This window comes from Gorilla gorilla, chromosome 2 (assembly GCF_029281585.2).
Source record: "Gorilla gorilla gorilla isolate KB3781 chromosome 2, NHGRI_mGorGor1-v2.1_pri, whole genome shotgun sequence".
NCBI lineage: Eukaryota > Metazoa > Chordata > Mammalia > Primates > Hominidae > Gorilla > Gorilla gorilla.
In genome coordinates this window covers 135,712,441-135,724,758 of record NC_086017.1, presented here as the reverse complement: position 1 = coordinate 135,724,758, position 12,318 = coordinate 135,712,441, and the positions used below count along the sequence as shown (strand labels likewise).

General features: G+C 42.9%; 1 protein-coding gene across 2 annotated transcripts in view; it reads left to right on the top strand.

Annotated features, from left to right (window-relative positions):
• Nucleotides 1–12,318, top strand: part of ITGB5 (integrin subunit beta 5) — a 124,301-nt gene that overhangs the window by 21,035 nt on the left and 90,948 nt on the right. For both annotated transcript variants that reach the window (XM_019023742.4, XM_055383844.2), the window contains exon 3: nt 7,096–7,300. In XM_019023742.4, the coding sequence (XP_018879287.2) occupies nt 7,096–7,300 (205 nt within the window). The remainder of the gene's footprint in view (nt 1–7,095; nt 7,301–12,318) is intronic.

Here is a 12,318-nt window from a genome sequence, read left to right as displayed (position 1 = left end):
GCATGCTGGCCTCCTTTCTTGCTTGGGTTCCTTTTGTTCAAGGGCCTACAGTTTCTCAACTCTTCTACTCTGTTTCAGAAACAAACAAGAATTTGTCTTTTCCCCCAAAACAATCACCCTCACCTTTTTAGAGTTGTAGCCTTCAGCAATGGTAGGCAGGATGGCACTCAAATAATGTAATGTCTGGTCTGGCATAGAGGAACCTGAATGCACTGGCTGTGATGCTGGACAGCCAAGCACCCATTGAACACTAGCCTTGACTGCAGGGTAAGAGGCCTTGATTAGCAAAAAATATGTAGGGGAGCTGGGCTTGGTGGCTCATGCCTGTAATCCCAGCACTTTGGGAGGCTGAAGCGGGTGGATCACTTGAACTCAGGAGTTCAAGACCAGCCTGGCCAACATGGTGAAACCCCATCTCTACTAAAAATACAAAAATTAGCCAGGCATAGCAGTGGGCGCCTGTAGTCCCAGCTATTCGGGAGGCTGAGGCATGAGAATCACTCGACCCCAGGAGGCAGAAGTTGCAGTGAGCCGAGATCATACCACTGCACTCCAGCCTAGGTGACAGAGCGAGATTCCATCTCAAAAACAAACAAACAAAATATATATGGAGTCAGGTGTTAACATATTATAATAAGTAGCAGACCTCATCTTATCCTCCATGTAACAGTGATGATGGGGTGAGTGAGCATGGTGGCTTACAATAAGTTGCAAACACCAGTGTTGTAACAAACTAAAAACAATCTAAATTTTAAACACCTCTCTTTTCTCTTTTATATTATTACCATTTAGTAACTAAAAGCAGCAAAAGGCCAGGTGTGGTGGCTCACGCCTATAATCCCAGCACTTTGGGAGGCTGAGGCGAGAGGATTGCTTGAGCCCAGGAGTTGTAGACCAGCCTGGGCAACATAGTGAGACCTGGTCTCTACAAAAAGAGTAAAAAATCAGTGGGATGTGGTGGCACCTGCCTGTAGTCCCAGCTACTTGGGAGGCTGAGGTGGGGAGACAGCTTGAGCCTGGGAAGTTGAAGCTGCAGTGAGTGGTGATCACGTCACTGCACTCCAGCCTGGATGACAGAGCGAGACCCAGTCTCTCAAAAAAAAAAAAAAAAAGCCTCAAAGGACACTTCAACTTTCTATTGCCATTCTGCTGCTTTTCCCCTTTGGAGAGTTTGATAAGGGCATTTCTGGAGACCAGGGATCAATGCTTTGTTTGTGTACGGGAACCTCTTCCAGCATAGAGCATGGGGAGCATCTGCAAGCAGTTGTGTTGTGGCCCATTAGAAGCCCATCCTTTTTGCTTGGGTTCCTTTTGTTCAAGGAACAAAAGGTTGCCATTTTTGCCTGTTGAGATGAAGTCTCCCCTCCTCTTCTATAGGTTGAGGCCCCTCTATACCTGTTTCTCTGCAAAAGAATATTTATCCCTCATGTTTGGTAGGTAACAGATCTCTGAATTTGGGGCAGCAAAGAAATGCTGCCTTCAGAAGGATGGAAGCTTTGGGCCCAAAGTTAGTTTCCTGCTGCAGAACTTGGCAGTGGCCTTGGCTAAAATGGGAGGCGGCACATGCTGCAAAGAGCACTGGATTTGGGCCCAAGAAGCCAGGGCCAGATGAACTTCAACTTCTTGGGTGAACTTAGGTCTGTGGACCTCTGATTCCCCACCTGTGGAAGCCAGGGGATGGCACCAGGTGATGCAGTCAAGGGCCCTTCCCCTTGGAACTTGCTATGTCTGACACCTGGCAGAGGGTCTGAGTGTCAGGTCTCTGGGATCTGAAGCTGTTACGCCATCAGACATCAGGATGTCATTCATGTGAGGAGGACTTTCTTTTTCTTTTTTTTTTTTCAACTTTCATGTTAGATACAGAGGGTATATGTGCAGGTTTGTTATGTGGGTATATTGCAGTCTAAGTAGTGAGCGTAGTACCCATTAAGTAGTTTTTCGACCCATAAACTCTCCTGTCCCAGTAGTTCACAGTATCTGTTGTTCCCATGTTTATGTCTGTGGGTGCTCAATGTTTAGGTCCCACTGATAAGGGAAAATGTGGTATTTGGTTTTCTGTTCCTGCATTAATTTGCTTAGGAAGGAGGATTTTCTTAAACATCAGTCTGCCTTTTCTCTAAGGCTTTATGATGTGAGGCATCCGTATTCATTGAATATGGAGCTTAGAAATATAGGTATTGAGGGGCCAGATGTGGTGGCTTACACCTGTAATCCCAGCACTTTGGGAGGCTGAGGCTGGTGGATCATGAGGTCAGGAGATCGAGACTATTCTAGCAAACACGGTGAAACCCTGTCTCTACTAAAAATACAAAAAATTAGCTGGGCGTGGTGGCAGGCACCTGTAGTCCCAGCTACTCCGGAGGCTGAGGCAGGAGAATGGCTTGAACCGGGAGGTGGAGCTTGCAGTGAGCCGAGATCGTGTCACTGCACTCCAGCCTGGACGACAGAGCAAGACTCCATCTCAAAAAAAAAAAAAAAAAAAAAAAAGAAATATAGGTCTTGAGACATTTTCTTTCTTTCTTTTTTTCTTTCTTTTCTTTCTTTCTTTCTCCTCTTTCTTTTTTTTCTTTTTTTTTCTTTTTTTACCTTAAACTACTAAGGGTTAAGAGACATTTTCCAGATATATAATGTTTGTATACCTGGAAGGTCATAGCCATTACTAGATATGCCCCTGGTCTCTGTCATTTTGGTTTTCTCTCTTTAAATATGCATCTATCCTTGTTCAAAATTAAAATATCTAGGCCAGGTGTTGTGGCTCATGCCTGTAAGCCCAGCATTTTGGGCGGCCATGGCGATCATCTGAGGTCAGGAGTTCAAGACCAGCCTGGTCAACATGGCAAAACACTGTCTCTACTAAAAATACAAAAATTAGCCAGGCATAGTAGCACATGCTTGTAATCCCAGCTACTCCGGAGGCTAAGGCGGCGGGATCACTTGAACCCAGGAAGCAGAGGTAGCAGTGAGCTGAGATTACACCACTGCACTCCAGCCTGGGTGACAGAGTGAGACTCCGTCTCAAAAATGAAAATAAAAATACTTAGAAAGGAACACATGGAATAGAGGTGAAGCTCTTGGCTTGTGGCCTAACTCCCTCTGTTGAGGTCTGCAGCACTCTCAGTTCCTTTTCTTGGGCAACAAGAACCTATAGCTACAAATCAGTTATGGCTTACTCCTTCCTTATCGGGTCAAAAATAAATCAAAAGAAATTAGTCACAGCAATTTTTTGGACTCTGTGCCAAAAGAGATATTTACCTCTTAGGGGAATTTCCCTGTTAAGGTAGCTGCCTTACCCTCAAACGCTTCTTCAGACCTGCCTTGCCCCGTGGTGCCTCAGCTAGTGGCTCTGAGTCCCTAGAGCTCTGGGACAGTAATGACAGGACTCGATATATAGGTAAAGATGCCTCAAAGTTGTTGAGCACATCAACAAAACCATATGGCCTGACCTAGATAGCAAGAAAGCGAACTTTGACACTGATGATAGAGATGCATGGCACTGAGAAGAAATCTAACTTTGGTCCGCATGGCATATGGGGTGTCCTTTGCTGTCTATAAAGCTGGAGTTGCTGAGAATAGGACTCCCTTTGTACCATCATGTTACTGACTTGGTCTGCGCTTCCGAAGTCAGTGCAACCCTGCAAGTTGCAGCTTTAATGTGATTAATGGTGGTTTCCACACTGGCAACCAGGTGATAGTGCAGGAGCCCATGATTCTTGTTGTTGGTGCAGCTAACTTCAGGGAAGCCTCATATGCACTGGAGCTGAGGTTTATCACAACCTCAGCTGAAGAATGTTTTTAAGGAGAAACATGGGAAAACTGCTACCAGTGAAGGGCATGAAGAGGGCTTTGCTCCTAACATCCTAGAGAATAAAGAAGCCCCAGAGCTGCTACAGCATGCACTTGGGAAAGCCAGTGACACTACTAGGGTTGTAATAGGCACTGACCTGGCTGCCTCACAGTTCTTCAGGTCTGGGAAATATGATTTGGACTTTAAGTCTCCTGATGGTCCCAGCAGATACATTTGGCTCCGTACAAGTTCTTCTTCAATGACGGGTAGTATCCATCAAAAATCCCTTTGAGCAGGATGTTGGGAAGCTCAGATGAAGTTCACTGCCAGTGCAAGTATCCCAGCAGTGGGGGGGATCATCTCATTGACCAAACTGAAGGAATTGTGCACCTGCCTCCTGCTTAGGTGAAGCAGGTTGGCTCTGTGCCCTAGTCTATTCCAGAGGGTAAGCTGGTCCAGACCAGTGGGAGAGGTGTCAGGGGTTCTCATTACTCTGAAGAAACTGACCATGCTTCCGTTGCCACCCTGGTTGGTGGTGGGGCTGTGCACTGGACTGATCAAAACAGGTGCACCTTGACAAACAGAACTAGGCCAAGTATAGTCAGTTCCTCAGAAGCAGAGGGGCTGGATAGCAAGGCTCAGTTCGCCAGTGAGAAATTCAGAAATTCTCTAGCAGAGTAAACACTGGGCAGGCAAGCCCCTGAGCTCTTCAAGCTCTGGAAAGCTAATTAGACATCTACTTCAGACAGCTCAAGACAGCAGACCCAAACTGGCAGGGCCCTCAGGTCGTTACCCCTCCTTTTCCAGAACCCTGTGTTTTTTTCTTCTCACTGCTTCACTAGAACTGCTGTATCAGAGCCAAGCTTGACCACCTGGAACCCCATTTAGAAAGTTCTGCTTTTAAATCTAAGGCCAGAGGCCGGGTGCAGTGGCTCACACCTGTAATTCCAGCATTTTGGGAGGCCGAGGCGGGCAGATCATAAGGTCAGGAGATCGAGGCCATCCTGGCCAACATGGTGAAAGCCCGTCTCTACTAAAAATACAAAAATTAGCTGGGCATGGTGGTGCGTGGCTGTAATCCCAGCTACTCGGGAGGCTGAGGCAGGAGAATTGCATGAACCAGGGAGTCGGAGGTTGCAGTGAGCTGACATTGCGCCAGTGTACTCCAGTCTGGTGACAGAGCAAGACTGTGTCTAAAAAAAAAAAAAAAAAAATCTAAGGCCAGAATAATATATATATGTGTATCTCTGTGTGTGTGTGTGTATATATATATATATATATGTATTTTTTTTTTTTTTTAAAGTCTCACTGTCGCTCAGGCTGGAGTGCAGTGGCATGGATCATAGCCCACTGCAGCCCGGAGCTCCTGGGCTCGAGCGATCCTCCCGCCTCAGCCTCCTAAAATGCTGGCATGAGCCACCGTGTCTGGCTAGAAAACTCATTTTTCTAACCTTGTTGCACAACAAATGTTTATGGAGCCACTTATACCTTTGATGTAGTCCTAGAGGTTGTTGACAGGCAAGATCCTCGGGGATTTAATGCACAAATAAAAAATTGTTATTAAAAAAAAAACCCGGAATACAAACAAACATACCATAGGCTTAGGACAATACATCTGGCTTTACTTATTTAAAAACACTGCAGCGTCTTCTTGACTTCTTGTTCTTTTTTGTGTTTGTTTTTTGTTTTTCTGAGACAGGCTCTTGCTCTGTCGCCCAGGCAGGAGTGCAGTGGCACAATCGCAGTTCACTGCAGCGTTGAACTCCCAGCCCAAATGATCCTCCTGCCTCAAGTCTCTCAAAGTGCTGGGATTACAGGTGTGAGCCACCACACCAGGCTGACTTCTTGATCTTGAATTTTATAAGGATTCTAAAGGGCATTGGGTAGTTCCAGGACATCTGAGACCTTGAGGGAGGGTGCATTCCTCTGATTTTTGTGCCTCTGCCAGCAGTCTGGCTTCTAACAAAGTGGTCAAGGGATGCTGACTCACATGAGGCTTCTGGCAAAGTGTTCCAGAGGGAAGAGGAAGGGACCAGTGTCCTAATTCCTCCAGAAAGACTCATAGGACAGCATTGGCTTCCAGCCTGCCAGAGCGGGGGGAATCTTGTTTTTCACATTCACCAGGGAAAAGGTGAAACCCCTTTGCCGGAAATGACCAGGGAGGCTTCATGTTTTATAATAAAGTATATTGTTTCATTTTAAAGTTAATACCTTAACCTTCTGGTGTCCCAAATGAGGTTGAGTTGTTCTGATGTCCAGCTTTCTCCCAAACCCAAAGAAAGATTTTTCTTATCAATGTGTCGTTATCATACAAACAACAAAGATAAAAACAAAAATGTTTTTGTCACTTTACTGTAACACCTCATTTAAAATTGTTCTTTCAAATCCTAATAAATACAGTTCTATATTTTGGGTTTTTTTTTCCTCCTTAGTGTAAATATTTTAAATTTCTTCTTAATTCCCATAATTATTTGTAATGGCTGTCATCTATTGAAGTGATATGCTATGTTATTCTTATGGTTTAAGGATTTAGGTTTGCAAGTTTTAAAGATTATATTATAAGTAATACTGCTGTATATATCACATAGAGTTTCTCCTTTCTCTTTAGATGATTTTCTTGTAATAAGTTTCTTGGAGTAGAGCACTGGGTCAGTGGATATGACCTGTACTGCCACATTGTTCTCCTGAATGATTATCCAGCATCCAATGCCTGTGAAAGATGATAAGTGAACAACTTAAAGGTTAACTCTTGAATGCCCAAGGGAAGACTTTTCAGCTACTTATATGTCATCTTATTTATTTAACTATATATTATTTCATCTACTTATTTATTTATTTTTAGAGAGGAGGTCTCATTATGTTGCCCAGGCTGGTCTCAAACTCTTGATCTCAAACGATCCTCCCACCTCAGCCTCCCAAATAGCTGGGATTACAGGCATGAGCCACCACGCCCAGCAATATATAACAACTTTTAAAAAATTTTAGCTATACAACTTCTGATCATTTCTGTTTCTCTTGCTAATCATGTAGGCAGTTAGGAGCATTTTAACCATCAAAATAACAACAAAACCGAACATTTTTATTATGTGTTTACAGTTTACAAAATGCTGTCATGTCCAGCAGCTCAGTTAATCCTTACAATACTTGGTGAAGCATCTGGGATAGGGATTACCATTTCCTCCATTTTCAGACAATGAAAATGGAAAGTAGAGAATTTAAAGTCAACCAGATGGAGACGCAGCCACCACATGCCATGTTTTCGGGAAACACCCTGACCACCTCCTGCTCTCTTCCTCTTTTTCCCTGCCTAGGACTTCGGAAGCCCACGGTCCATCACCTCTCGGTGTGATTTGAGGGCAAACCTTGTCAGAAATGGCTGTGGAGGTGAGATAGAGAGCCCAGCCAGCAGCTTCCATGTCCTGAGGAGCCTGCCCCTCAGCAGCAAGGGTTCGGGCTCTGCAGGCTGGGACGTCATTCAGATGACACCACAGGAGATTGCCGTGAACCTCCGGCCCGGTGAGTTGCCCACAGAAAGGGCTGGATGCTCTGGGATCAGGAAGGCCCATGGGGGAGGTGGGACTTGTTAATAATGGGACAATGAGTCAGGCCAGGCTGAGATCAGAGCCACAAGATGGTGATGGGGAGGCGAGGCTCAGACCTCAGGAAGCAGAGTATATTCTTATTGATGCATCTGTGGACAGGTTCCTGTGGACAGAGGAAGATCTTTGCTATTTTTAAACAATTGTGGTGAAATATACATAACATTTACCACTTAAGCATTTTCAAGTGTACAGTTCAGCAGCATTAAATTCACAATATTGTATAAACATCAGCAGTATCTATTTCCGGAACGTTTTCGTCGTCCTAAACAGAAAATCTATACCCATTAAACATTAACTCCTCATTCTCTCTTTCCCTTGGTTCCTGGTAACCGGCATTCTACTTTATTTTTTATTTTTCATTTATTTTTATTTTTAAATTTTGTTTAAATCAGGGAGCAACTGATGGCAGAAATTACAGTCATTCAGGGTGTAGTGGCTGCCTACTCTACTTTCCGACTCTGAACTTGACTAGTCCAGGTACCTACCACAAGTGGAATCATCCAATATTTGTCCTTTGAAGTTTGACTTATTTCACTAAGTGTAATGTTTTCAAGTTTCACACATATTTTGGCATGTGTCAGCACTTCATTCCTTTTTTGGCTGAGTAATATTTCATTGTATGGGTGTATCACATTTTGTTTATTCGTTTGTCTGTCAATGAACATTTAGGTTGTCTTCAACTTTTGGCTCTTGTGAATAATGCTGTGGTTTATTCTAGGAGGATGCTGGTAGATTTACTCCTTAGTGAATGCAAGTTGCTCAGGAAACACGCCACTTTTAGGAAAAAGTGTTTTTTCCCATCAGCAAATTCCATTTGAGTCTGTAGCATTCTGCAAGGACAAACTTTTAGAGTGGAGATATTTTGTTTTGTGACCATGGGGCCCTGCAAGCCTTAGAGTTGCTTAATATAAGGAAACGGTAATATAATTACTTATAATGTAATATAAAGAAACAGTTTTGCACACCTACTACGTGCTAAACACTTGACCTAACTTTAAGGTAGCTATCTTTTTTTTTTTTTTTTTTGAGATGGGGTATCGCTCTGTCACCCAGGCTGGAGTGCAATGGCACAATCTTGGCTCATTGCAACCTTCACCTCCCGGGTTCAAGAGATTCTCCTGCCTTAGCCTCCCTAATAGCTGGATGTGTACCACCACGCCCAGCTAATTTTTTTTTTTTTTTGTATTTTTAGTAGAGATGGGGTTTCACCATGTTGGCCAGGTTGGTCTTGAACTCCTGACCTCAGGTGATCTACCTTCCTCGGCCTCCCAAAGTGCTGGGGTTACAGGCATGAACCACCATGCCTGGCCAGGTAGCTCTCATTTTACACACAAGGAAGCAACCTGCTCAAGGTCTCTCAGTTAGTAAGTGGTGAATCGATTCAGCCCCAGGTCTTGGTAACCACAAACCCATGGCTGTTTCTAGTTCACCACTTTTATCATTGAATATTCTGCATATTAGAAGCCTTGCAATGTCAAAGGGTTGGATGTGCATGTGGCTAAATTGGAAAGTATTACGCTATTGGGAAGGGGCAGATTTTTTCACATTTTACTGATTTTTCGCTGTTTTCTTCTATCCCATGGTCTAGGAAACCATTGGCAGTAGCTATTTGTAGATGGTTTATTTAGACTCCAGGGAAGCTTGTAGCAGTGGAAAGATCATGGATCTGGCTGGCTCTCTTGGGTTCTAGCTCTGGCTCTGTCCCTAGCTCGGAGGCCCTGGGCAAGTTACTCCATCTCTCAGCATCTTAGGGTCTTTGTCACCTTTGTTCCTCATGGGCATGTTCAGAGGCTTAAATGGACTTTTTGTATCAGTGAACTTTTCAAAGTTAAAATTTTTATTATTTTCAAAGAGCAGTGGCCAAGGGTACCAGATGGAGGTTTGACCGGGATGCTCAGTGCCTTGGAAATGGATTAACACAGTGCTGCATGTGGTAAGCACTCAGTAAAGCTCGTTGTTGTTGCTGTGGTTATCGTGTGGTCTGCACCATGAGTTTTTAAAGAAAGCTCCAAGTCATCATATAGTTGAGAAATGTTTTATTTTGTCTATTTTAATTGTCTTGAAAATAAGAAACAAGAGTGTAAGTTGGCCCTGCTGGATAGAGAAGCCTAAACTATTGGGTTGCCTGCCCAGGAATCAGTGTTGAGATTAATTGAAGTTAGGATTTTTGCAAACCTTCTCACTGTAAGCAACACTCAGCCTTTTTGTTTAGTGAGATACTGAATTGACAGAGAAAAGGAAGGGAACTCTTACAGAGCTGTGTGAGTGGGTAGAAAAAAGTCAGCTGAGCACTTATGTGGGCAGATCGTTGGTAATGTCCTCTGGGGAAAGAGAAATCTCTTATGTGAAGACAGGCTCAGGGTCCAGGGTTTGGACCGAAAGGGATATAGGAGTTGTTATAGACCCTTAATATATTGGAACATTGTGTTGCATAAGAATAGTGTATTTTCTTTTTTATCATAGTAACAGTATAGCAATAACACATGAAATTCTAGAAAAATAATCTACTTTAACATAATATTATTTTTCATTTTTACTATGTCCTCTGTATTATTCACCTCTTTGTATTTTTCATATACTTATCATAATGTATGTATAATCGTGCTATTTTCATTCAATAATCTTTGAAAATTAGGAAAAAAATTCACACCTCCAAAAGAGTTTGTAGTTTCAGAGCCATTGTGGAGGAAGGTTTTAATTTACGTTTTCTGAACTCCTCATCTAGAATAGCTCTCAAAGCCTGTGGTGTTCTCTCCAAGAAGTATCCTTTATGGTGGCAAGTCTTTCTTCTTCAGGATAGACTTAACTTAGACAAGAGTTGCATCACACAAATCCAAAGATGTCCACACTTTAATAATTCCAGTTTTTAAAAAGAGAATTAAGGTGTAAGTGTGAGCAGAGATGGTTGTCTGATTTGACTATCAACTGGCTTTTACAGCAGTCCCTGTAGAAGAGTTAGAGAGTTAGAGAAGGCCGGGTGTGGTGGCTTATGCCTGTAATCTCAGTGGTTTGGGAGGCCAAGGAGAGAGGATCGATTGAGGTCAGAAATCTGAGACCAGCCTGGGCAACATAGTGAGACCCCGTTGCTATGGGGGAGACTGAGGTGGAAGGATCCCTTGAACCCAGGAGTTTGAGGCTCCAGCCTAGATGAAGATGAGACTCTAAAAAACAAAAACAACAACAACAAGAACCCAAAATAAAAAATAAGTGATTTGAGTAACGGCAGGTTTGTATACAATCCGTATTTATGCATAAAACTCAATATATGCTCAGTTAAAGAAAAAAATCATTCTTATTTGGTATAGTTACATCTCCTGCTAAGCATTATGATATGATTTCTGGTATTAGAAATAAAATGGAAACCATGACCCTATGTTGATACAAAACCACAGTGTGGATGCTGTGTGTAGCTCTGTCTTGTGGAAGGTGTCGTGGTGGAGAGCCCAGTGCTGGGGGTGTCAAGCGGTTGGAGGAGCTGACTGCCTCCTGAAAACACACCCAGACTATGAAGAGGGTTCAGTCTGAAGAGATGAAGACTAGGAAGAGATCTGATGAAAATACGAGTTCCTAAGACCTACAAGCATTGTGAATATGTTTCCGAAATGTAGAAACACTTGAAACCAATGATGCCTCTTAAAATTTTGAAAATATAATTTTAACATTTACAAAGAGAAGTACAGGCAAACCTGAAGAATTTGTGGGGAGAGAAAAATGGTATGTGGCAGTTAGCAAAATTTTCAGTCATGCAAAATGCATATTTGCCTCAGGGTATCTCCCCCCTGACTCTAGGGAGGGCTTTCAGGTATATAGGGGTTGGTTTTTCATATATCTATCTATATATAGAGAGAGAGAGACAGAGTCTCGCTCTGTCGCCCAGGCTGGAGTGCAGTGACGTGATTTCAGCTAACTGCAGCCTCCAGGTTCAAGCGATTCTTATGCCTTAGCCTTCTGAGTAGCTAGGACTGCAGGCGCACACCACCACACCTGGCTAATTTTTGTATTTTTAGTAGAGACGGAGTTTCACCATGTTGGCCAAGCTGGTCTCAAACTCCTGGGCTCAAGTCATCTGCCCACCTCGGCCTCCCAAAGTACTGGGATTACAGGCGTGAGCCACTGTGCTGGGCCTCCATTGTATATTTTTAGAAATGCTTTTGTGTCTTCTTCCTTGCCCTACCCCCCATGCCTCATAATAGTTATTCATTGAGTGAAATATAAGACTTTGCCAGACTTATCCCAGACTAATCAAGGACAAGCCTCAGCATAATATGAAAGACACTTCATGAAGGCAAAGTAATTGTTCCAAGGTAAGTCTCAGGAAGGAAATAAAAATTAAAAAGAATTTCTGTCTACTTTAAGCAGGACATTTTTTATTTTTTTAAATTGAGATATAATTCACAGACCATAAAATTCACTATCTTAAGGTGTACAATTCAGTGGTTCTTAGTATATTTGCAAGGTTGTACAGTCAACACCACTGTCTGATTCCAGAACATTTTCCAAAAAGAAGTCCCATACCCGTGAACAGTTACTGCCTATCCTACCGTCTCCCACCCTCCCCTTTCAGCCGCTGGTATCCACCCGTCTACTTTCTCTCTATATAGTTTTGCATATTCTGGACATTTCCTATACGTCATAAAATGTGTGGGTCTTTTAGCTGGTTTCTTTCACTTAGCAACATGTTTCAAGGTTCATCCATGTTGTAGCATGTACTTCATTCCTTTTTATGGCCAAATAATATTCCATTGTGGATGTATAGATATACTATATTTTAGTTTATGGACATTTGGGCTGTTTCTACTTTGGGACAATTCTTTTTTCTTTTAATAACTCCACAGTTAACACCCTATACTTTGGGGCAATTATGACTAATGCTGCTATGAACATTCATGTACACACTATTGTGGGGACATATGTTTTCAATAATCTTGGGTC